Source organism: Leptonychotes weddellii, chromosome 10 (assembly GCF_054177405.1).
Source record: "Leptonychotes weddellii isolate Sample4059 chromosome 10, ASM5417740v2, whole genome shotgun sequence".
In the NCBI taxonomy this organism is placed as follows: Eukaryota; Metazoa; Chordata; class Mammalia; order Carnivora; family Phocidae; genus Leptonychotes; species Leptonychotes weddellii.
Window position 1 is genome coordinate 11,186,307 of NC_138378.1, and position 24,865 is coordinate 11,211,171.

The following is a 24,865-nucleotide window of genomic DNA, read 5'->3' on the forward strand; positions in this document are numbered from 1 at the left end:
GAGGGAGAAGCAGACTCCCTGCCGAGCAGGGAGCCCGATGTGGGACTCGATCCTGGGACTCCAGGATCATGACCTGAGCCGAAGGCAGTCGCTTAACCAACTGAGCCACCCAGGCACCCCAAAGATCACCTTTTTAACTGCTTTGTTAATTTGAGCATGATTCCCACAACATCAAGGTTCTCAGCATCCAGGGGCGCCTGGGTGGCTCAGTGGTTAAGCTTCTGCCTTCAGCTCAGGTCATGATCCCAGGCTCCTGGGATCGAGCCCCCCATCGGGCTCCCTGCTCAGCGGGAAGCCTACTTCTCCCTCTCTGGCTCCCACTGCTTGTGTTCCCTCTCTCACTGTGTCTTTCTCTGTCAAATAACTAAATAAAAAAATCTTAAAAAAAAGATTCTCAGCATCCATAGATTTTTTTCCTTTTTTTTTTTTTAAGATTTTATTTATTTATTTGAGAGAGAGAGAGAGAGATCAAGCACAAGCTGGGGGAGGGGCAGAGGGAGGAGAAGCAGACTCCCTGCTGAGCAGGGAGCCTGACACAGGACTCGATCCCAGGACCCTGAGACTATGACCTGAGCCGAAGGCAGACGCTTAACTGACTGAGCCACCCAGGCACCCCTAGATTTGCTAATTACTGCTTATTGGGTACTTTTTGACTTTGAACTTACGTGCTGTATAGCCTTGGAGTACAGGTGCAGTAAAATACTAATTGAAACCCGAAAACATCATGTATTAAAAACCTCTTGTTGGCAGTCCTGAGACATGAGTGGATAGACTGATGATCAGAATGGAAGTTTTCCTTTCCCTGCCTGACTTGGATGGAGGCAAAGCCATTTGAAAAATACAGGCTCTGAAATGTAAGAAGCCAGACTCTCCCAGGCTTGTTGGGTTTCCAGAAATGAGGGGCCTTTCTAAAAAAGAAAAAACAAACAAAACAAAAAAAAACTTTTGTTAAAAAATTCCCAGCCTTTTCTGGAGACAGGCAAGTGTGACTCTCAGATCTGAGAAAGTAGAGCAAGTTAAGTCGACTACCTCAGCCAGAGCCTAATTCATTTTAGATTTTGTAAATTCGGGTTAGCATTATAAATTGAACTCATGTAATCTGTAAGCTAGTCCATTCTGTGAAACATAAAGTTGCTTCCTAAACAGTATTTGCTCATCCTGTGTGCCAATTCTAATCCAGCGTAAGCCTACGAAATCTCTGTATATTGATGAGGAGTCCTTAATGGCAAGGAAGCCCTCATGTGGTTTAGGTCCCATGATGAAGGAAAGACCCAGAATTTGCCAGAGAACAGACAGGTGACTTAACTGATCTGAGACTGTAACTCTGCTAACCCCCTTTTTACTTTCAGGTACTTTTACCCATTTCCAGTACCACCTTTACTTTATCAAGTTGAGCTTTCTGTGGGAGGACAGCAGTTTAATGGGAAAGGCAAGACGAGGCAGGCTGCGAAACACGACGCCGCTGCGAAAGCTTTGCGGACCCTGCAGAGTGAGCCCCCGCCCGAGAGGCCGGAGGGGAGGCGGCCAGGCGAGCAGGTGGGTGCGGAGAGGCGTCCTCTTGGGGTCTTTTTCTGAGATGAGAGCTGTCCATAATGTTTGTTATTTGGTAGCTTACACGATTCTGTGCTCTGTAGTTTTCTGGCCTTCCCCCGCACCCCCTTAAAAAATGTTTTAGTAAGAAAGATGCCTTCTTTTTTCCTCTGTGGTATAGTTTTGAGTGAACATGGTAGATTGTGACTCAGCTGAATTGTGAAGTACATGTATTGATGAATTCTTCGGTGCAAAAGATTATGCTTGTTAGAATCTACTGCAATTTATGGTACCAGCTTAGAGAATTTTCTAAAGCCATTTTTTGACCAGCTACTCTATTATGTTGAAGTGCCGGTTACCTATTGCTGCATAACAAACCATTACAAAACCTAGTGGCTTAATAACCACCTCTAGGCATTTATTTTGCTCACATATCTGCAGTTTAGGCAGGGCTTGGCATGGGAGCTGGTCTCTTCTTCACATAGCTTTGGCTAAGGTGGTTCTGCAGGAGCCAGAGGATCCATTTTCAAGATGGCTGCTCCCTCACATGGCTGGAAGTTGGTGCTGGCTGTTGGCTGAGAGCTCGGCAGGGGCTCTGGCCTGAGCACCTCCGTCCCTCTTAGTTATCCTATGCAGAGGCTGCTTCCCCATCCTCATGGTATGGTGCTGGCTTCCAAGAGTGAGTATCCTAGAAGACAGGAAAGGAAGCAGCTTCCAGTTTCTTAAGGGCTAGGCCCAGGAATCCCCACAGCATTGCTTCTGCTATATTCTACAGGTCAAGCAGGCACAGAGCCCAGATTCAAAGGGAGGAAATATAGAACCTCCCTTTTTATTAATAGGTAAAATTCACACAACATAAATTCACAATTTTAACTGTTTTAGGTGTACAGTTCAGTTGCTTTTAGTACATTGACAGTGTTAACCCCACTTCTGGATGAGAAGAGTGTCAAAGAATTTGCGGGCCACGTTTTAAAAATCTCTTGGTAGGAATAGGTTTTTAACTCCTTGCGACTAAATAGAACATAGGTCTTAGGGAGTCAGTGACTATTTTTCGTTATGGTGTGTTTCCATTTTCCAGTGTAATCACACATTTTAAAACAGAGATGATGTGTTTCCAGGGTCCAGTGAGGACCAAATAAAAGAAGGGACTGTAATTTAGAAGAGAGGGATTTCATGAAGTTAAAGGGATGAGCTTCTTACTGGTGAGTTTTGTTAGAGGCAGTCGGTAGTGTAATCTGAGTCATTTTGGAGGCTTTGCATTTCTTTACTTCAGTTTGGTGCTAATGTAATTGGAGTCAGATGGGGTAGTTATTTCTCAGTTTTTTGTAGCCAGCAGTTGTTAAATGATCGCTGAACACTGGTATGTGGGCTGTCTGCTTCAGAACCACTTGAGAAGTTTAAAAAAAAAATTCCTTGGTCCAACCCACACGATTCTAATAGGAGTCTGTCTTTTGCCTTTTTTTTTTTTTCTTTTTAAATGTGCTCTTGGAGTAACTCTAAAGCTCGATCAGGGTTTGGGAACCCCTGGTCCTAAGAATTATCAGTGCTTCCCCCTCAGGCAGCTGCTCCACTTTGAATCCTGCTTGGAAGTGCTCCCCATATTGTTGAAAAGGGCAGGTGCCCATTGGTGTCTCCATGGCCCTGGAGCAGTGTGGTCAGTTCCAGCCTGAGGGCAGAGGCTGGAGTGGACTCGCTCTCCTGAGCTCAGTTTCACGCACTCATCTGCCATCTGCACAGAGCTTTGCTGAGAGTAATGTTAAATCTCCTTGTGCCCTTGTTCTAGTTCTGTATGGTTTGAAACAGAGACCGTGCCCTTCAGAAATGGCTGAGACTGGCTTAACCAGTGCTGCAGAAATAAGAATCATTGAGTCGAATCAGACTTTCTTTGAGATAATAAATGAAACACTTAGCCTCCCGCCTCAGTGGGCTGCCCTTTGATTTACCAGGCCTCCTGGGTAGGTGGGTAGTAGGATGCAAAGAGAGAGACATTTTTATTTTTTAATTAATTTTAAGAGAGAGAGTGCACAAGTGAGTGGGGAGGGGCAGAGGGAAAGGGAGAGAGAGAAAATCCCAAGCAGTCTCCACACCTAATGCGGGGCCCAACTCGGGGCTCAGTCTCGGGACCCTGAGATCATGACCTGAGCTGAAATCAAGAGTTGGAGCCCCAGGTGCCCCAGGAGGGACATTTTTAGAAGGTATCGTTACCTTTTTTTACTTAGAGTTAATGCATGTGAACTATAAAAATTTAAAAAACGTTTTGGTGGATGTCAGTGCATGTATAAGTAAATACATGCACCCGTCTGTTTAACAGAAGTGGGGTGATATCATATGGTAACCACTTTTTTTTCACTGAACCGCTTATCATGAATACATTGTCATGCCATTTACTTATAATTCCTTGGAGGACTCAAATTCAACTGGCATCTAAGCAGTTTTTAATAGCTACCAAGTGTTTCACTGTGTGAACATAGCAGTTTATTTTTTCAACAGAGCCTTAGTTATTTGGGTTGTTTACTGTGTTTCCTTTTAGAAAATAGGTAGTGAAAAACATTGTTGTAGTTAAATCTTTGTTCATGTCTATGCCTTTTTATGAGCCATGGACCTGGAGCTGAATTGCATGGCAAGTGTATATGGCCAGGTTCCCCACTAGAAAGATGGTACCATTTTAGACCTCTGCCAACAGGGTGTGAGCAGCGTGTTTGCCCCTGGCCTGCCAGGATTGGAGATTATAATTTTAAACAAACTGTTCATTTTGCTTTTCACGATTTGTAGGGCATGTGATTGTGTGGTGGATCAATTCATCTTCTTTAGAACATGGCCAATAAAGACAGCAATTTCTGCCTACAAGGCAGATATAGTCTGGTCCCTTGACGATAGGCATCGTGCTAGGCCCTGAGGAAAAACCACAGCCCTTTCCCTTCCCTGGTGGGGTTTCATTGAACAGCTGACAGATGTTAACGTTAGAATCATCAGAGTGCAGTGAGTGCTAGTGTGGGAAGTAGCAAGCATTATGAGAGCATCAGATGTCTTATTTATTTATTTATTAATTATTTGAGAGAGAGAGCACTAACAGGAGGGACAGAGCAAGAGGGAGAGAGCATTTCAAGCAGACTCCCTGCTTAGTGTGGAGCCCAACGTGGGGCTCAATCCTACGAACCTGAGATCACGACCTGAGCCGAGACCAGGAGTTGGACACTTAACCGACTGCACCAGCCAGGCACCCAGCTGTCTCCTTTAGAGGGAAGTGAGGGTGATGCATTTAGAGAAGTCCCTTCTGGGGAAGTGGCATTGAAGCCGAGACCAGACAGAAGCAGAAGAGCGGGAGCAGCTTGTGTAAGGGTCCTGCGTTGGGAATGTGCCATTTGTTTTTTGTTTTGGTTTTTAAATCTAATGTTTGTGGTAATAAAAAATGACTTACTCAGTGTCTGAGCTGCTAGGAGCAAGATGGCTAATAGCTACAGTATTTGTAACAGACAAAACAGGAGCTAGCTGAATGTCCACTGGTAGGGAAGTGGTTAAACAGCTACATTTGTCGGAGGGAGGCCCAGGGTGTGGTAGATCTGTACACATAGGCATGAAAGGAGCTGCATCATGTAAGGGGTGGGGGGCGATCAAGAACCAGAGCTGTAGTTTTGTAGATAGTGTGATCCTGTTTGTGTTTAAGTAAATAAAAGTGCCAACTGTGTGTATGTATGTATGCATATGTATATGTTTGGTTGCACGTAGTTTCTGTCTTGAAGGCTGTATCAAGCTTTAAAAGTAGTTTTCGCTTTGTGGTAGTGGTAGGAGACAGACTTTTTAAAAAAATTGTACTGTCTGAAGGGTTTTTTTAATACTAGTGTAAAAATAAATACATGCAGCTCTTCTGGTCTTGAGTCTTATCTTCTCTTGGGCCAGGGCTTAAACTAAAATTGGAGACCTTGATTTTCATTATTCTGTCAGGGTCCGTTAGACCCAATTTTCATTTGAGCTGCTTTTTCAAGCTCTGTAAGGAGTGATACTGCATGACTTGTATTCTTTTCTGGAGATCTTACAAAGAACAAAGAGAAAACATACTTACTTTTTTAAATAGCATAAAACTCACTCTGTCTTACACTGATCACATAGGTCCTTTGGACCCTTTTGTAAATCTCCTCCTTAGGGAATCTAAATTTTCCTTTGTCTTGAGACCTTCTGCTCTTTGTCATCCGACATATCATTTCAGCACTCTTTGTAATCCATTCCTAAACATGCTGAGCAAGACTCAGATAAAAGGACATGGAATTATGATGCCATCCCGGGGTGGCTGCTCAGTAGTGAAATAACTCCTCGTCACATCATCCTTTGCTGTGCCTGCTGCACTGCCCGATGCAGCGCGTCCTTCCTAGAAGATGCAGAAGACTGGAGACACCATCTTTTTCCTGTGCACTTAGCTTTCCTTGAACTCAGGTGGGAAGTTAGAATTTTTCTTTGCCTCTAATGGCAAAAAGAAGAAAGTTGACAGAGGAAGACCTTCCCGTTATTAAACAAGCGGGAAGATGAAAGCAGAGGGACAGCAGGGCCCTAGACTGCAGTGGTGATGGTGGGATTGAGAGTTTAAGCGAATCTCAGACTGTGAGTCTTCAGACAGTATCTTAGATAAGCTCTCCCAAACTCAAGAATCAGCAAGTGAACAGTGTATTTCTATGGTGTATGAAAAGCAAATGTGTATTCTTTTCTGACCATTCAACAGGAAGGACATCGTCACACATTATTTTGTGACAAGAATCTGGAACATCCTGTTTTGATTTTTTAAACAGTATGTGTGACAGCATTCTTCTAATTTTTATCATGTTTGGCCACCAGAATTTACTTCTCACCACTTATGGTCCACAAAATAAGTGGACAAATGCAAAAGGTGTGTGTACAAAGGTCATTAGGAGAATATAGATGATAAGACAATGAAAAAACGTTAGATCCTTCGGGGTTTACAGATCTAAAAATGAAAGCATTTTGTAGTTAGGGAGCAAAGAAGATGGCTGTTCTGTCTTTGATACAGTTATGAGTCAGTTTCACAAGTAGTGTGTTCTGATGATACCACTACCAGAAGAATCAGAGGTTATGATAAGCTAGAACCCACTGGGGATGGATTTGAAAAATGGCATTGCTACAGGTGGGCTGTGCTCCTGGTTCAGACGTGCTAGCAGATGAGCAGTTAGCTGCATTTGAAGGACCGTGCCCATTTGGGGTACATAAATGCTTTCCAGACTACAAACCTGGAATAAAAACTTGGATTTGCTATTTTAATTTCTTTTCTTTTTTTTTTTTTTTTTAGATTTATTTATTTATTTTAGAGTGAGCAAGCGGGGGGGGGGGGGCAGAGGGAGAGAGAGGATCTCAAGCAGACTGCCCGCCCAGTGAGGTGCCCCATGTGGGCCTCTGTCCCTTGACCCTGAGATCATGACCTGAGCCAAACTCAAGAGTCAGACGCCTAACCAGCTGAGCCACCCAGGTGCCCTGCTGTTTTAATTTCTTGTTAAAATCTCTAAGGAAAAGATTCTTACTGTCCTTTTATTCTGTATGTTATTTGTAAAATGACTAAATAGAGAAAAATAAAGAGTCTCTTGGAGCCAGATAGTAAACGGTGAGATGACTATTTTTTTCTGGCATACTGAGGGTTAAGCATGGTTCAGAGTGTTTATTTCTTTTCTTAATGTTGCCTAGATTTTATTGCTGAACCATACACTATGGAATTGATGTTAACAGTAATTCCCACTTCATGAAGGTAAGACTAAGGCTCCACTACACTTTCCCCATTTTACTGGGAATGGTATTTGTGGATTTGTTTTTGACTCATTTTGCTGCTTTCCCATTGCAACATTTTGTTCACTCCAGATAATATCAAAATTATGTAAAAGAGCAACATAATCTCACTTCCAAGTAAATGTATATCTTTGTTTCCTGTTTTGCATTTTTATTTTACTGGCTGCTTTGTCCCTATTGAAATCCCTTGAGAAACAATGGCTTAGAGCAGTGAATCTCCACTCTGCTTGTAAAATCAGCTGGAGTCTTTAAAAAAAAAAAAAAGTACTATAAATAAAATGGATCTTTAAGCCCTACCTGAAAAAAATTTAAGTTCCCTCATCTGGAGTAGGAATCTAGGTAGCATCTGTCCTTGCAGAGCTCCCAAGTGATCCTGATGCTGCTGTGGTTAAGAAACACTGGCTTACAGTTTAGATTTTTGCAGTAGATTGTTGTTTTCCATCAGACTTATGTGGAAGCTCAATATATAAAATAGGAAAGTAGCATTTGATTAGTATAAACTTGTAAGTTTGAATTTTAGAGTATTTTTGAAGGTAAATCAGTGAAAATTATTTATGTGAATTTTCAAAACACAGAATATATCATATATTGTTTTCGTCCACTAAAAAAACATGGCTGTGAGAAAGATACATTCCCATTTTAAAATCATGATTAAGGCTGCCGGGAACGGAGAGTGAGGAGAGCTTCGTTGTTTTCCTTAAAAAAATTAAAATTTAATGTCAGTAGTTCTTAATGTTGGGACATTTGTTAAATCTAGCACAACTGCCTGTTACATTATTAATCTGTGCTTTTCTGAATGTTTGAAATAGGTCATAATTAAAAGTTAAAACTAATTGGGCTGGTAAAGTGAACAACAGGTTTGAAAATTGGAGTACATGCGTGGTGGCTGAAGTCTTATTTTAGCCTCAGCACCCAGTTTATTTCTAAATTTTGTTCTGGTTGCATTAACAGTTACTTAGCATCCGAGTGGAGCCTTTGTTTTAACTCATCTGCTTAAAAAAAAACCTGTGGATATCCATCAAATAAACAGCTGTCATAAACCTTAATTGTGCACAAAAATGAGTTAACCTCTTAGCATAAGTTAATGTGTTGACAATCTCTAGTGTGTTAATATTTGGTATGAAACATACTTTTTTAAGTTGCTTTTTAAAGATAAAATAAACATAACATAAAGGTTACCATTATAACCATTTTTGAAGTGCACAGTTCTGCAGCATTGAATATATTCTCAGTGTTGTGCAACTGTCACTACTACCCATTTCTGGAACTTTTTTATCTCACATTGAAACTCTGTGCACATTAAACAATAACTTCCCCTCCATTCCCCCCGCCCCGCCCCGCCCCCCCCAGGGAACATCTTACTTCTGTCTCTATGTATTTGCCCATTCTAGATACCTAATATAAGTGGATATTCATCTTTTGTCAGGCTTATTTCATTTATCATGTTTTCAAAGTCCATCCATGTTGTAGCATGTGTCAGCATTTCCTTTCTTTTTAAGGCTGAGTAATACTCCATTGTGTGACCGTTCCACATTTTGTGTATCCATTCATCTGTTGTTGGATGTTTGGGTTGTTTTCACTTCTTGGCTACTGTGAATAATGCTGCTGTAAACATAGGTGTCTAGGTATCTGTTTGAGTTCTTTTAAGTTCTTTCGAGTACATATCTGCTAGTGTAATTGCTGGATCATCCTGTAAATCTATGTTTAACTTTTTGAGGAACCACCACACTGTTTTGCACAGAGGTTGGGCCATTTTATATTCCCACCAGGAATGCTCTGTGATTCCCACTGCTCCATGTGCTTGCTAACACTTGCTGTTTTCATTGGCCACTCTTAAGGGGTGCAAAGTGGTGTCTCATTGTGATTTTGACTTGCATTTCCCTAATGATGAGTGATACTGAGCTCATGTACTCGTTAGCCTTCTTCATGTACTCATTTCTACCTTCTTAAGAAAATGTCTATTCAAGTCCTTTTCCCATTTTTAAATTGGGTTGTTTGTTGTTGAGTTGTTTATACATTCTGGATATTAATTCTTCATCAGATCTATGATCTGCATGTGCTTTCTCCTATCTGTGGGTCGTCTTTATTTTCTTGAGAGCGTCTTTTGATGCACAAAAGTGTTTAATTTTGATGCAGTCCAGTTTATCGGCTTTTTCTTTTGTTGCCTCTGTTTTCCGTCTCCGGCACATCCAGCATCATGAAGCTTTTTCCTGATATTCTAAGAGTTTTATGATTTTAGCCCTTATGTTTAGGTCTTCGATCCATTTTGAGGTAATTTTTGTATATGGTATAGGTGGTTTTTTGTTGTGTTTTTGTTTGCATGTGGAAATCTGTTTTTCTAAGCACCATTTGTTGAACATACTAAAATGCAGGGTGGTTGTTTGTTTAAGTTTAAAACTTGTTTAAAAAATAAATTTCAAACCAAACCTCCACGGAGCTCTAAGGCGTCTTGCTTGAAGATTTCTGGCTTTAAAGATTCACTCATAAAAAGTCAGGCCCTCTTTCCGTTTAGGATTTAAACAAGAATAAAAGTATCTTTAAGTTAATAAAGCCATCAGAAATGCTATGCAAATAGTTCTGACCAGGCAGAGAGTGAAGTGAAACCCGACTAGAAGAAGGCCGCCATCATGACAGGAGAGAGAAGTAGAATGTGTCTGGGATGAATTTACTGGTATAGGATTATATTCTTGATGGTATTAATATTTTTAACTTAAGAGTTTTATTTTTTTTCCATTATAGTGTGAAATACTGATACATGGAGGTGTAAGATCTATCTGATGAACGTATAGAAATGCACAACCGATAAAATCCTGGATAGTTCTAGCCATGGGTTCTTGTCAGAAAGTTCTAGTCTTGGAAATAGGATTTTTACAAATTCTTTGATAAAAGAGTCACAATAATAAGAAATAAGAAGAAAAATGCAGCTCTCTTGCCACAATTTGCAGGGAGGAGGGGGGCATTGCTATTACTGAGCTTATCTGGATTCTCATTATCACTGCGTGGATAGAGTCGGTTATCAGCTCGCACTGAGATCTCTGCCCTCCCTAATCCCAGCCCTGGCTGGAGGACTGTAAATGAACCTTGTTATAAAGATGGAGTCTCAGCCTTTGTTGAGCAGACTTGATTAGTTTGCACTTGAATTTTGGCCAGCAGCAGTGAGGAAAAGATTTTGTACACAATTTCATAATTTGTTCCGTTGCATCCATTTTTTAAAAAGTGGGTTTCCAGGGACTTTTGTCCAAATGAGAAACCTGCATACTTAGATGGAGAGACTTCTATTTGAACTTGCCATGTCCCACACAGAGCTGTCTGTATTCTGACTTTTTCCAGAATGTGGCTTGCCGGTCGTCAGGGAAGGCTTTGGGAGTCTGTCACTCTTCCTGAGCAGCTGTGGGCGTGTGGTTGCGCCATGATGAGGCTGATTCATACCCCTGAGTCTGTTAGGTTGTGGGGTTGTTTGTGGTGGATTTACAAGGTACAAGCTGACCCAAGTGTGAAATAATACTTTTTTTTTTTTTTAACCTTTAAATTCACTGCCACATGGCACACAGGTGGCCTTGCCCCCTGGGGTAGTGCTCACTCCATGAAGCCAAGGTTCAGTGCTTAAGGTTTATCACAGCTGGGATGTTGACAGTTTTTAATAAGAGTTAACTACTAAACAATTATTCTTTCTTTAGGTGAATGGAAGAGAATCAGAAGAAGAGAATCTCAATAAATCGGAAATAAGTCAAGTGTTTGAGATTGCACTTAAACGGAACTTGCCTGTGAATTTTGAGGTAAGCTTGCTTTACAAGTAGGACTGCACTGTAAAATACTGTTGGCATTCACCATTGGGATGATTTTTTTCCTAAATAACATTGGAATTATTATCACAAACCTGTGAACCTTCAGGTTTAATACTCAGACTTTATACTTAACAAAGCAATATATATATATATTTTTAAGATTTTATTTATTTATTTGACAGAGATAGCACAAGTGGGCAGAGAGGCAGGGAGAGGGAGAGGGAGAAGCAGGCTCTCTGCTGAGCAGGGAGCCCAATGTGGGACTCGATCCCAGGACCCTGGGATCATGACCTGAGCTGAAGGCAGGCGCTTAACCGACTGAGCCACGCAGGCGCCCCTTAGCAAAGCAATATTGATTCTCTTCTTTGGGGTTGCTAATTTAGGGGCTACCATGCCCCTCCAGACAGTCCATGGATGGTCTGCGAGCCTCCCAGAATGATTTTGAAGATTGTGTTTTCTAGAGAGAGGTTCCATTGTTTTCATAAGACTCTCAAAAGACTCTGTTACTCCCAAAACATTAATCTCCTTAACAGTCCCTAGGAGTCATACAGCGGAGTTAAAAGGACATCAGTTTTGTCCTTGTCCAGCATTTGCCCTGTAGATCACCTCTCTGATAACTTCATTTGTTGTTGGAGACTTTATGGTCTTAAAAACCATAACTAATGGGCTATTAGTTCAATATGGAAAGTAAGGTACATTTAGGACATGTTTCCTTCAAGGACCCAGTGAGTCCAAACAGATGAGGCAGGTGGTGGAGGTTAGTAAGTTTTCTGTAATGGTCTGACACACGAATTCTTTGCAAATCCTTTTGGTTTCCGCACTTGGTTATGCAAGGTTGTGTTTTACTATACAATGCACGTTTCTTTATCAATTCTTTGGTCTTTCAGAGGTGGTTTTTTCTTTGTTTTTTTGAGAGAGCGCACGGGGAGGGTGGGGAGGGACAGAGGGAGAAGGAGACGGGGAGAGAATCTTGTGGAGCCCGATCTCATGACCCTAAGGTCATGACCTTAACTGAAATCAAGAGTTGGATGCCTAGGGGCGCCTGGGTGGCTCAGTCAGTTAAGCGTCTGCCTTTGGCTCAGGTCATGATCCTGGGATCCTGGGATCGAGCCCCACATTGGTCTCCATGCTCAGCGGGCAGTCTGCTTCTCCGCCCCCCACTCGCGCTCTTTTTCTCTCTCTCTCAACTCTGTCTCAAAGAAATAAATAAAAAATCTTGAAAAAAGAAAAAAGTTGGACGCCTAACCGACTGTGCCCCCCAGGCGCCCCAGGTCTTTCGGAGTTCTAAAGACTATATATTTAGTCTTCCAAAATGCTGTACGCTTCTACTTCGTTACTTAGGCAAATGTAATTTGAGGTGGGGCATTTGCTTAAAACAATTTTAAGTGGTCCATAAATTTCTTTTGACCTGTTTCTTTTTTTAAAAAGTCCCCCTGTGGGGCACCTGGGTGGCCCCAGTTGGTTAAAAAATCCCCCTGAAGTTTATTATGCTGTAAAATACTGTAATTTTGTAGCATTTTTGCAGTTACAAGTGACCCCCAAACTTCATGCCTGACCTTTATAAAATATATACCTTCTCTTATTAATGTGCTAGCGCCCTAAACTGGCTCCTGAGTTCAGTCCTTAACCCGTCTGCTGCATGCTGCTGACTTCTGGCCTTTAGCTCGCAGTGCTTCCCTGCCTGCCATGGGGCACAGGTGGGATGGGAAGTTACACTTGCATCATGGGGCCACCCTGCATCACCCCACACCCATCCCTGTCCCACCCTGGCCAGCAGGACCAGGTTTACACTGTCCCTTCCTCTCAGACGGCAGAGCCCTGGACAGACGAGGACTGTGTCTTACCTGGCTCTCTGTCCCTTCTGGCCCTTCTCCCTCTGTTGGCATTGGGGAGGGAGGCAATGAGACAGGAGATACGCAGAAGGACAGGGCTAGTTGCTGGGTGGGAACTAGGTGGGAGCTTCACTCCGAAAACCAAGAGGTCTTCCTAGGTACCTGTTGCAGGAAGGGAAGAAGTCCTCCTTTTCTCCTCGTGCTGAGGGATTGGTAGGGCATGAGAATGGATTTTTAGAGATTAGAGGGGTGCCAAGATTGTGGGAGTGGGAGGTGCCTGGCTTCCCGGGTCACCTCAGGATTACAGAGGTGACTGCTGGCACCAGGGCCTTGGATCCCTGTGAAGCTTGCCACCTGTTCCTACTAGTTTGTTGCCCTGCCTGAGAGTCAGCTTTCTGGAACCTTAGTGAAGGAATGCCATTTTGTTTTTGCTCTGTGGGATTTGGAGACCAGATTGCTTCTGTTCCACTTCCGCTTTGTTTAGATTTCGGATTTGGGTCTCAAGCTTGTGTTCAGGACTATGTAACACAGCAGGAAATGGTCTGATCACCTGAAGGAAGTTTTGGGAGCGCCCTCTGGTGGGTGAATATCTTTAGGGTAATCATTTAAGACATTCCAGTTTGTTCGTTGGTGGTGGTGTTGAATTTGTTAATGTGAGTGCTTATGTTAAATAGCTCATCGATCAAAGGGTCATATTACTTCCATTATCAGCTTGAGCAAGGGCTTTCATTTTTTTCCCCCACAGTTCTGTCTCTTGCACCTGGAAGATTACCTGGCACATACTGGATGCTCAGGAAATGTTTGTTGAGTAAATAAATGGAACAGTTTTGTTTTTTTTTTTACTGAGTTTTTTATAGTAAAATCTGTCACATAGAAATCTGGGTTAGAAGTGATTAATAGAAGAAGGCAGGAGCCTTTCCTACGGTTCTCCAGAAAAAATGTATATAGCTTGACTTTTGATAAAATACATAGTTTTAGTTAAAAAATGTGATGGTGCTGATTGATAAAGTCACCGGGAGGCAGTTGTGACCTCTACATGACCTTGCACTAAATCCATTGTAGGTGGAACTCCACATTTAGATTGGTTGGCTGGTGATGTGAGTAGATGATTGAGTCAACTCTGAGAGGCCAAGAGTCCGGGTGGGGCTGAGTGTTCGGAAACCAGGCTGTCAGGGTGGGAGGTGGTGTGTGAGGGGCCCTCCCTGCCAACCTTTTCCTTTGGGGGGCAGTGAAGGCCGCTCTCTGAGGGGCCGCTGGTTCTCACCTGGGGAGCACAGCACTGCTGTTTTGGGGCTCCTTTGGTTTTCCTAGCCATTTTTTGAATATTTTATTTTGAAAAATTTCAAACCTGTGGAAAAGTTGGAAGAATAGGACAGTGAATTTCTCCTTCACTGAGATTTACTAGTGATTAACATTTTACATTTGCTTTTTCTCTCTGTGAATGCGTACTATTTTCTATCTCTTCTTACCCTTGCTGGGTCATTTGAGTAAGTGGCAGGTATCAGGATTCCTAAATTTCAACATGTATCTTTTAAGGACAAGACATTATCTTAAATAAGCACAATCTAATGATCAAATACAGGAAATTGAGCGTCACTAATTCTTATGTTAACGTATGTCCTATATTCACATTTTGCCGTCTGTCCCTTCCGTCCTTGATGGTACGTATTTTCTTGTTCCCGTGGCAGCGCAGGATCACACCCTGCATCTGGTAGAGGCATCCCTGGGCTCTCCTTTTGTCTGTAACAGTTCGCAGCCTCTTTTGACATTTTTAAAAGGTACTTTGTAGAATGGCCCTCAGTTTGGTCTGATTGTTCCCTCCTGATTAGTTTCAGATAATGCATTTTTTCCCTCAGGGCACCACAGATGTGGTGTCAGTTCTTCTGAGCATCACATGAGGGCATTTCCCCCGTGTCAGTGACGTTCCTTTCATTGGCTTACACCAGAGCTTCACCTTAAGGAGACTTTCTTTCTCTTTGCAATTAATCCTGCGAGGAGATGTTTGAAGGCTATGCCCTCAGAGATTTCCCCATTGATTCTCATAGTCATTGATAATTCTTCCCAGTAACAGTCACTGCTATGGTGGATTTTCTGCCTTTCTGAGCTGACATTCCACAGGAAATACCCCACCTCTGTACGTTAATTTTTATTAGCATAGGTCCACAGCTGCTTTTTTTATTCAAAGTGTTACTTCATTATTGTTGTCATTCATTGGGGGCGCCTGGCTGGCTTAGTCGGTGGAGGTGGAGGAGTGCGACTCTTGATCTTGGAGTCATGAGTTCAAGCCCCATAGTAGGTGTAGAGCTTACATTTAAAAAAAGGAAAAAGAAAAAAAAAAAAACATGGTTCAACATTATTGTCATTCATTTTGATACTCAAATTGCCATTCAGCTGGTTGCTGTGTCCTTTGATATTCCCCTGTGGGGATATTTTTGGAGGGGAGGGTAGTTTTTTTTTTTGAGGTAATTTACATACAGTAAAATCCATTCTATTTAGATTTATTGATGTGTTTTGATGAATGTATACAGTGGTGGAACCACCCCTGCAGTCAAGACCTAAAACCTCTTTCACCCCGTAAAGTTGCCCTGAGGCCCTTTGCAGCCAGTTCTTTTCCTCCGTCCTCAGCCTCAGGTGACCACTGATCCAATTTCCGCCCCTACAGTTTTTCTCTTTTCAGAACATTACATAAATGGAATTACAGAGTTTATTGCCTTTAGTCAGGCTTCTTTAACTTAATGTAATGCAGGTGTTGAGTTGTCCATGTTGCACAGAGCAGTAGTTCCTGCCTTTTTTTGATTTTATTTATTTAGGGGCGCCTGGGTGGCTCAGTCGCTAAGCGTCTGCCTTCGGTTCGGGTCATAATACCAGGGTCCTGGGATCAAGCCCGGCATCAAGCTCCCTGCTCAGCAGGAAGCCTGCTTCTCCCTCTTCCACTCCCCCTGCTTGTGTTCCCTCTCTCACTGTGTCTCTCTGTCAAATGAATAAATAAAATCTTAAAAAAAAAAAAAAGATTTTATTTATTTGAGAGAGAGCGTGAAAGAGAGAAAGCACAGGTGGGGGGCGGGGTGCAGAGGGAGAAGCAGACCCTGAGATCATGATCTGAGCTGAAATCACCAGTTGGAGGCTTAACCAGCTGAGCCACCCAGGCGCGGCCCCCCCCCCAGCCCAGCATCTTTCCTGTGCTGCTTTGCCATCTGGGCATCTTCTTTCGGGGAGCATCTGTTCACGTCTGTCGGTTTTGTTAGAGTTGTTTTATTACTGAGTTTTGAGGGTTATTTATATATTCTGAATACAGTCCTTTTATCAGATACGTATTTTCTAATTATTTTCTCCCAGCGTGTGGCTTGTCTTTTCATTTTTTAAATGGTATCTTCGAAAGAGCAGAGAGATTTTAGTGAGGTTGAATTTGCCTGATTTTTCTTTTATAAAAGTTTCATGGTTGTTGTATGTAACCTAAGACACCTTTGTCTCATGTAAGGTCATTCTTCTTCTCTTCTCTTCTTGAAGCTTTATGATTCATTTTGAGTTACAGTTTTTATATATGCTGTGAGGTGGTTTTTTTTCCTCTTCTGCTTGTGTGCCTCATTATCCCTGCTCGCTTGCTCCTCACCTCCCCTGTTCAGATTTTGAGTGAACTTAAATGTTTTAGCCTTACCCTTACTTTGGCACCAGTAGAAATGGAAATTCTAACAGACATGGCCTTAGCTGGTCCTGCAGGAGCCCCATTCCCCCTCACGGAGAGCGGCATGTGGAGATGAGGATGGGGCACCAGGCATGCTTGTTGCTGCTGGAGGGAGGGTCACAGCTTCTAGGCCTTGTAGGCAGGCATCACTAGAAAATCCTCTATTTTCAGAATTACCAGTTTATACCTCTCATTTTCATCTAGCATCACAAGGCTCTTCCCCTCCATTCCTAATTCCATACTTAGACCTCCTGCTGACCATCTGTCGAGGTGTGCTTCCTGTGTAGAAAATGGGCATGTCTTCAGGGCACAGCCCGTTTCGAGCCTGTGGTTCACCACCCAGATCCAGATCTAGAGCATTCCCATAACCTCCAGCAGGCCCTGGGCCCCTTTCAAGTTAACACCCACCCAGAAGCTGTTTTCTGAAACCTATACTATGGCTTCATTTTCTTTGTTCTTAGACCTCATATAAATAGAATGTACAGTATGGATTGTTCGGTGTCAAGTCTCTAATCCTCAACAGAGTGTTTTTGAGTCTCATCCATGTATGGCAGAAGCTAATTGCCGTACGGTATTTCCCTGTATGAATGTAAAGCTGTGCTTTATCCATTTGTCCTCTTGATGGACATTGTGAGTGGTTTCCACGTTGGGAACTTTTATGAATAAAGCTGCTAAGGCTTCTTGTATACACGTGCACCCAGAATTGCCAAGTCAAGGGTAAGTGTTTAATAAAAATTGTCAAGTTGGGGGCGCCTGGGTGGCTCAGTTGGTTAAGCATCTGCCTTGGGCTCGGGCCATGATCCCGGGGTCCTGGGATCGAGTCCTGCATTGTCCCGCTTCGGGCTCCCTGCTCAGCGGGGAGTCTGCTCCTCTCTCTGCCCCTCCCCACTGCTCGTGCGTGCGTGCTCGTGCGTGCGTGCTCGTGCTCTCTCTCAAATAAATAAAATCTGTAAAACAAATTGTCAAGCTGCTTCCCAAGGTGATTGTACTAGTTTATACTCTGACCAGTTGTTCCACATCCTTGTCAACACTTGATGCTGTCAGTTGTTTTAATTTTAGCCATTTTGGGGTGTTGTGTATATTACAGTATTCCATTGTGGTTTCGATTTGCATTTCCTTGATGACAAATGATGATCATTTTTCATATGCTTATTGGCCATTTAGAGATCTTGTTTCGTAAAGTACCTGTTCAAGTCTTTCATTAATTGGGTAGTTGACTTACAGAGGTTCTTTCAGTATTCTGGATATAAACCCTCAGATACATATATTGCAAATGTTCTCCCCCGTTTTGTGGACTCCCTGTATTTTCTTATTGTTGCCTTTTGATGAGAACAATTATTGTAATTTCGAGGAGCTCCGAATTTGTTTTCTTTATGGCTGGTACTTCGTGTTTTTAAGAGCTGTTTGCCAACTGCATGCTCCAGGCCTTTTCTCCTATGTTTTCTTCTTTTTTTTTTTAAAAGGAAAATCTGTATTTAATCTTGTGAAAAGTTAAGAGAATAACCAGTAGCTTCCATTTTTGTTTTAAGTTATTATTACCATTAAATTATATTCTTTTTATAAAAATTTGTTTTAAAAAACTCCCCACACATAAACAAGCCACAAACTACCAACGTAGAAATGCAAACACAGCCAACACGGACACCTCAGGTGACACAGGAATGGGGTCCCTGGGGGGTCAACAGTGAAGGACAGAGGCACTGAAAGGAAAACGGTGCCTTGAACATGTGTTTTCTTCTTCTTCTTTTTTTTAAATGATTCCAAATTAGTGTCTCTTCAGAACTTTTTTTTTTAAGATTTTATTTATTTGAGAGAGAGAGAGCATAAGAGGGGAGAGGGTCTGAGGGAGAAGCAGGCTCCCCACTGAGCAGGGAGCCCGATGTGGGACTCAATCCCAGGACTCCAGGATCATGACCTGAGCTGAAGGCAGTGGCCCAACCAACTGTAGTCACCCAGGCGCCCCACTCCTGTGTTTTCTTCTGAGAGTGTTACAGTTTTAGCTTTCACATTTAGGTCTGTGTTCTGGCTCCAGGTACCTGTTGTTTGTGGTGGAGTTTGAGACTGTGTGGTTCAGCTTTTCTTCCACGTGGATATGTAGTGCTTTTTTTTCCCCCCCTTTAAGACTTCTGATTTAAAAAAAAAAAAAAGTATTTTGTCCTTGCTGCTGTGGGCTCTGGGCCGCCGGGGTCGGTGAATGATCTCAAGATGGCTGCATGAAAACTTGCTCTAAAAACGATTGACTGGGTAGCTTTGGGGGAGATCATACCCCAAAACCAGAAGGCCATTGCTAACTCCCCGAAATCCTGGAATGAGACACTTACCTCCAGGTTGGCTAGTCTCCCTGAGAAACCACCTGCTATCGAGTGGGCTTACTACAAGGCCAATGTGGCGAAGGCTGGTTTGGTAGATAACTTTGAGAAGAAGTTTAATGCCCTGAAGGTTCCTGTGCCAGAGGATAAATATACTGTTCAGGTGGATGCTGAAGAAAAAGAAGATGTGAAAAGGTGTACCGAGTTTTTGTCTCTCTCAAAGGCCAGGATTGAGGAATATGAAAAAGAGCTGGAGAAGATGAGGAACGTAATTCCATTTGATCAGATGACCATTGAGGGAGGACCTGAATGAAGTCTTCCCAGAAACCAAATTAGACAAGAAGAAGTATCCCTATTGGCCTCACAAGCCAATTGAGAATTTATAAACTTGAGTTGGGGAGAAAGCTCTGGCCCTCGTATTGTAAATGCTGGACATTAAAAATAATGATACGGTGCAAAAAAAAAAAAAAAAATTTTTTTTGATGTACTTTGGTGTGTTTGCCAGAAATCACAAGACCAAATGTGTGCAGGTCTATTTCTGCATTCTGTTCTGATTTATTGATCTCATTGTTTGCCTTTAAACAATGCTGTGAGGGCATCGTTGCTATAACTTTATCGGAAGTCTTGAAATCTGCTAGTGTGAGTCCTTAGTTCTTTTCAAGAGTGTCTTAGCTAACCTAAGTTAGCTAGTTCAATTTTTATTTTCCTTCTGTGTGATCCAATAAGAACCTTACTTAAGTTTCTGTCCACACTCAATTTTAGTGTTTTTCTCCCATCTTTGTTGACTTATTTTTATATTTTTAATATGTAAAACACTAAATGCTTCTAAAAGTTAAAACTATACAAAAAGATACACTCAGAAGCGTCATCCTGTCCCTGCTCTACACAGTCCCTCCCACATGCTGTAGGGAACTAATTTTCTCAGTTTCTGCTTTATCCATCCTGTGTTTCTTTTTGCAAAAATAAGCATATAAACACACACGTGTGTGTCTGTTTATATATTTGTGTATATGTGTGGGTATATATATAAATCTTTTTTTTTTTACACAAAAGTTAGGGTACTGTATAAACTCTTGGCAGTTTGGTTTTTTTTACTTAGTGCGTATTGGAAATCACGGTCAGTGCTTTGAAATTTCTCATTCTTTTTTAAAGCTGCATAGCAGTCAGGATTTAATAAGCTCAGACTTGGCTGGAGGCTCAGAGCAAATATTAAACTTGAACTCTTTGTGTTGCAATTATTTCTGGACTTCGCTGGGACAGCTTCCTTTCTGCCATTTGCAGTGGATCCCCTGAACTCAGGACAGTCTCTGACCCTGGGAAGATGGGAGCCGTTCTGCTCGGAGGGTGGGAGCAGAACTTGTTTTCCTCTTTACTCCGTACTAACTGTATGGGGGACCAACCAGACCCAAGAACATTAGCAAGTCTGAGAAGTAAGGAAGGGAAGAAGAGCATTCAGGATTTTCACTGTTTTCTTTTGCTGACATTTACGCTGCCTGCATTGATCAGGTCTTGTCCGTAACTCGCCCTTCCCTGTGGTTCCTGGGAGGTCGTGTGCTGAGCAGTGTGTCCTACCACTGGCAGGAAGTGTCTGTCACGCTTTCACTCAGTCTTTCCCTCTGAAACAGGTTGCCCGGGAGAGTGGCCCCCCCCATATGAAGAGCTTTGTGACCAAGGTGTCAGTTGGGGAGTTTGTTGGGGAAGGTGAAGGGAAGAGCAAGAAGATTTCAAAGAAAAACGCTGCTATCGCTGTCCTCGAGGAGCTAAAGAAGCTACCACCCCTGCCTACGGTCGAGCGAGTGAAGCCCAGAATCAAAAAGAAAACAAAATCCATAGTCAGGGTAAGAACCTTCTCGATCGAAGAGGGTGTTTCCATTGCCTGTAGATGACGGGGGAGGACATATTAAAGGTTCACTAGGTTGCTGACCCTAGTGCCAGGCCTGGTGCAGGGGCCACCGTGGGTGGTTCCTCCCAGGAGCCCCCTCGGCCAAGATGCGGACGCCGAGGCGCGGGCAGCTGTGCGCACACGTCGTGGGTGCGGGGTGGTCACAGGAACCGTGTGCATCTGCAGTGCCCTTCTGCAGAGCGAATGGCGACAAAGTGTCCTTCCTCCACCTCGCTCACCGCTGAACTGGTGCGAGTGTGAAGCAGATTTGTGGGAGCAAAGGCGTCTGGGGGCAGTGAGGCATTTCACCAAACACCTCCTATTCTTTGGGATTTTTTAAGCCATGTCAGTGGACCTGTCAAAAATTATACTAGCCCCTTGCTTCCCCACCCAGAGAAGGGACAAGAGTCCAGCCCTTCTGTTTAGGGCATGTTTAGGAATACTAGGGTCTGTTCGGATTGTCAGTATACAGTTTTGACCTTGGAACAGCACGGGCCCCCACCCCACAGTGGAAAGCCTGGGTTTAACTTCTGACTCCCCAGACACTTAACCACTAACGGCCTACTGTTGACCAGAAGCTTTACCAATAAGCTAAACAGTCAATTAATATGTTTTATATGTTATATGTTGGATACGTGTGTATGTATTAAATGCTATATTCGCACAGTAAAGTAATCTGGAGGAAAGCAAACATTAGTAAGGAAATCTTAAGGAAGAGAAAATACACTTACTGTACTCTATTATGGTTATAAAAAAAAAATCCACTTCTAGGCGGACCTGCACAGTTCAAACCCTTGTTGTGCGAGAGCCCGCTATGGTTTCACGCTTTGCCAAGACCCTGTGCCCAGGGGTGAGCACACGCTATAGACTGTTGCAGCTCCCCTCTTCTCTCAGGAGATCCCAGGAACCACCCCACACGAGCAGTGGCTGCGGGTTCCGTGGCGCTAAAGATGGCCATTGGGAGGAAACTGGGATTCTTAGGTTCTTTCCACGTGGTGTCAGCCTGAGGTTTTGTGTTTCGTGTGTGTGTGTTTTTTAAATAGTTTCTGGATTTTGAGTCCTTGTTAAGAAAGCTGGGGACCCATCTTATAACAGACTTTTGGGGGGAATTTTAGGAGTAGTGTTCTGTATTTTTTTCTCTCTTCATCGTCAAGTTGAAATTTATTGTTAAAAAGCAGACTTTTCAGGGTTGCTTGCCTACCCATAGTGGGATACTGATGTTGGTTTGCCAGGAGCCTTTTAAAAAGTCACCTCAGAGCAATCCTAGAAAATCCCTAAGCATCTTTTAATTTTAAGAAGGTTTAAAAAAGATCTGATTAATTCTGGGCACTTAGATCAAACGTACAGGAATGTTGCGTTGTGTCCTGACCCCTGAATTGGCGAGGTCCTCTCTGTGGCTAACATGGCACATGGTGTCTACATCCGTTGTTGTCAGCTACAGAGCAGCACAGACTGCGGCCAGGGGATGAACCCGATCAGCAGACTGGCCCAGATCCAGCAGGCGAAAAAGGAGAAGGAGCCAGAGTACATGCTCCTCACAGAGCGAGGCCTCCCGCGCCGCAGAGAGTTTGTGATGCAGGTGGGTCAGCGTGGGTTGTGGCAGCCCTTCTGTGACCACGCCCCACGCGGCTGGCGGGGTCCAGGGGCTGGGTGCTTTCCTGAGGGGGCCAGGTCCAGTGCCCTGGCCCAGTGGGCCCCGCTCCCTGCCATCAGACGTTAGCAATAGTAAGACCACATTGCTTGTAGTAAATGCCTTAAAACGTGTCCTTGCGTGCACACCGCACGTGCTGCTGAGTCAGCAGGTGGGAGCTCGGACACCTGCTCCAGGTCATGGGTGCTAGGGCAGGGGGATTGCGGGTGACCATTTCTCTTCAGTACATCTCCTTGAAGGCTTGTATTGTTCTTTTCAGAAGGTAAATTTTACAAGTTCTATCAAAGGATCTGTTCCTGTTCCTCCCAATCTGTAGAATCTGGAGTCTAGGGTTGGTCCTCCTTAGACTGGGATTGCACTTTGGATTAGTGCAGAGTGTTTTCTTGTATTTGTGAAACGGTTACTCATATGGGCGGTCTACTTTGTGATTTGAATTTAATGGTGTTTTCTGGTGAAAAACCCAGTACTTTGCTCTCGTGTAGCAGTTCGCTCATGACTTGGGAAGTGTTCTCGGCGTGCTCTCCCTCCCCAGTCAGAAGGCGAGTAAAGTCACAGTCCTTCCAGGCGGCAGGGAAGATGGCAGCACACCAAGAGGGTCAGTAATTTGGCCAAAATCAAAGCTGGTAGATGGCAAGGCCAGGATTCAACCCCAGAGCCCTCTTCACAGGCCAGGGCAGGTTTCCTTGACTCTCAGTTCTGGGACATGGGGCTTTTTGGTCTGGTCTGTGATCAGGACCAGCTCGGAAGGGGTTGTAAGCCGTGGTTACGTGCTGGAACCTGTGAACACTCAGCTCTCCTGGGGGGCGGGCTGGTGGGAAGGGGGGCGTTTAGAGATGTGTTACGCATGTATAAACTGCACGTCTGTGTAGTACAGATGTCACAGAGAGGATGAGCTCCTGTCCGCTGACTCAGCAGCACGTGCGGTGCGCACGCGAGGACACGATTTAAGGCATCAAAGTACTACAAGCAACATGGTCTTAGTAGTGCGAACGTCCGACGGCGGGGAGCGGGGCCCACTGGGCCAGGGCGCAGTTGACAAATAATACAGAAAACACGTAATACTCTTTACTTTCCGTGTTCTCTGTCACGTAAGGGCTGTGACAGTGTTAGATGGTGTTAGAAAAGCAGGCCGCCCGTGCTGTTGATAGAGGAGCACAGTTCTAGCATGAGAATCGGTTAACGTCTTTGTTTACATACAGAAGATGAAAGTAAAGACACGTTGGAACTTCATTTGTGAACAGTGAGTGACTTTGTTGAACCGGATCATTTTCAACGACTGGGTGGCTGTTCCCGTTTTTTGTGCAGTTACAGGGCCTGGCTGCAGACTCGACAGGCTTGTAAGCGTAGTTTGCGTGCCTGCCTCCGTCATTAACCTGTCCTCCATCTCATAAGTCTAGAGGAGACGACAGAACCACCGGAGGCGGGGTGCTGCAAGGTGCCTGCAGGGTTCCGTGGGGGGAACGCTCTGGCCGCGGCCGTGCAGGCGGTCCCGGGCTGGGCTCCACACACGTGCCCCGGGTCGCAGACCCTCAGCAGCACAGATGAGTGTCAGAGGGAGTCACGTCAGGAAGTGCGTTTTTAGAACTCCTTACGTTAAAGGACCTGTAAGCTTCTGTGATCTCACATTGACCGGCGGCCGCCACGGGCGCCCCTGGGAGGCTTGTGGTCGCTGTTGGGTTCTTTTGCCCACACGCCACTGCCTCGCCAGTCTTATTCTGAAGGTGTAAGCACTGGTCTGAGTCCTGACTTCGTCCTCATGCAGGTGAAGGTGGGAAACCATACCGCAGAAGGAACAGGCACCAACAAGAAGGTGGCCAAACGCAACGCAGCTGAGAACATGTTGGAGATCCTTGGTTTCAAAGTCCCACAGGCTCAGCCCACCAAACCAGCCCTCAAATCAGAGGAGAAGGTGACTGCTCGGGGCTCTGTGTCCTTGCTCTCTAATGGCAAGATGACCTCCTCGCCTCATCCTAGGGGACTCTGGCAACCTCCAGGGCCAGGCTTCAGGGCAAGGCTTCATCCTCCTGGCAGGAAAACAGCCCTGCTGAGCGGCGTCCTATCCGTTTGGAGCATTATAATGTGGTCAGAAGGGGAGTTGCATGTCCGTGGCTCCGAGCGTGGCTCTGGGTTAAGTCGTTCTTGTTTCTGTATCTCTGTGGTCGGGGACACTTGGCTGGAGGGCAGCTCGCCCCTTTCCACTTGGAGGAGGATGGGCGACGGGGCTGCAGATGACCCTGTCTGCAGCTGCCCTCGTGCTCGCGGTGGGGCCCGCGTGGAAGACCCGCGGCCTCAGGCTTCTGCTAGTTGGGAAGCAGGCTTTGGGTTTTCTGGGACACTGACACACTGGGATTTATGGAAGGAAGTTCGTAGTTTGGATTCGGGATTCTTTTTTTCTTTATGAATTGAACACTAG

General features: G+C 44.1%; 1 protein-coding gene and 1 pseudogene across 9 annotated transcripts in view; both read left to right on the forward strand.

Moving 5' to 3' along the window:
* STAU1 (staufen double-stranded RNA binding protein 1) overlaps positions 1 to 24,865 on the forward strand; it is a 55,499-nt gene that overhangs the window by 25,759 nt on the left and 4,875 nt on the right. For 5 of the 9 annotated variants that reach the window (XM_081831926.1, XM_081831930.1, XM_081831933.1 and 2 more), the window contains 5 exons: positions 1,350 to 1,536; positions 10,989 to 11,087; positions 20,527 to 20,757; positions 22,237 to 22,380; positions 24,215 to 24,361. In XM_081831926.1, the coding sequence (XP_081688052.1) occupies positions 1,350 to 1,536; positions 10,989 to 11,087; positions 20,527 to 20,757; positions 22,237 to 22,380; positions 24,215 to 24,361 (808 nt within the window). The remainder of the gene's footprint in view (positions 1 to 1,349; positions 1,537 to 10,988; positions 11,088 to 20,526; positions 20,758 to 22,236; positions 22,381 to 24,214; positions 24,362 to 24,865) is intronic. The other 4 variants (XM_081831928.1, XM_081831931.1, XM_081831927.1 and 1 more) reach the window with 3 other exon arrangements.
* On the forward strand, positions 11,095 to 20,517 carry LOC145723647 (ATP synthase peripheral stalk subunit d, mitochondrial pseudogene; annotated as a pseudogene).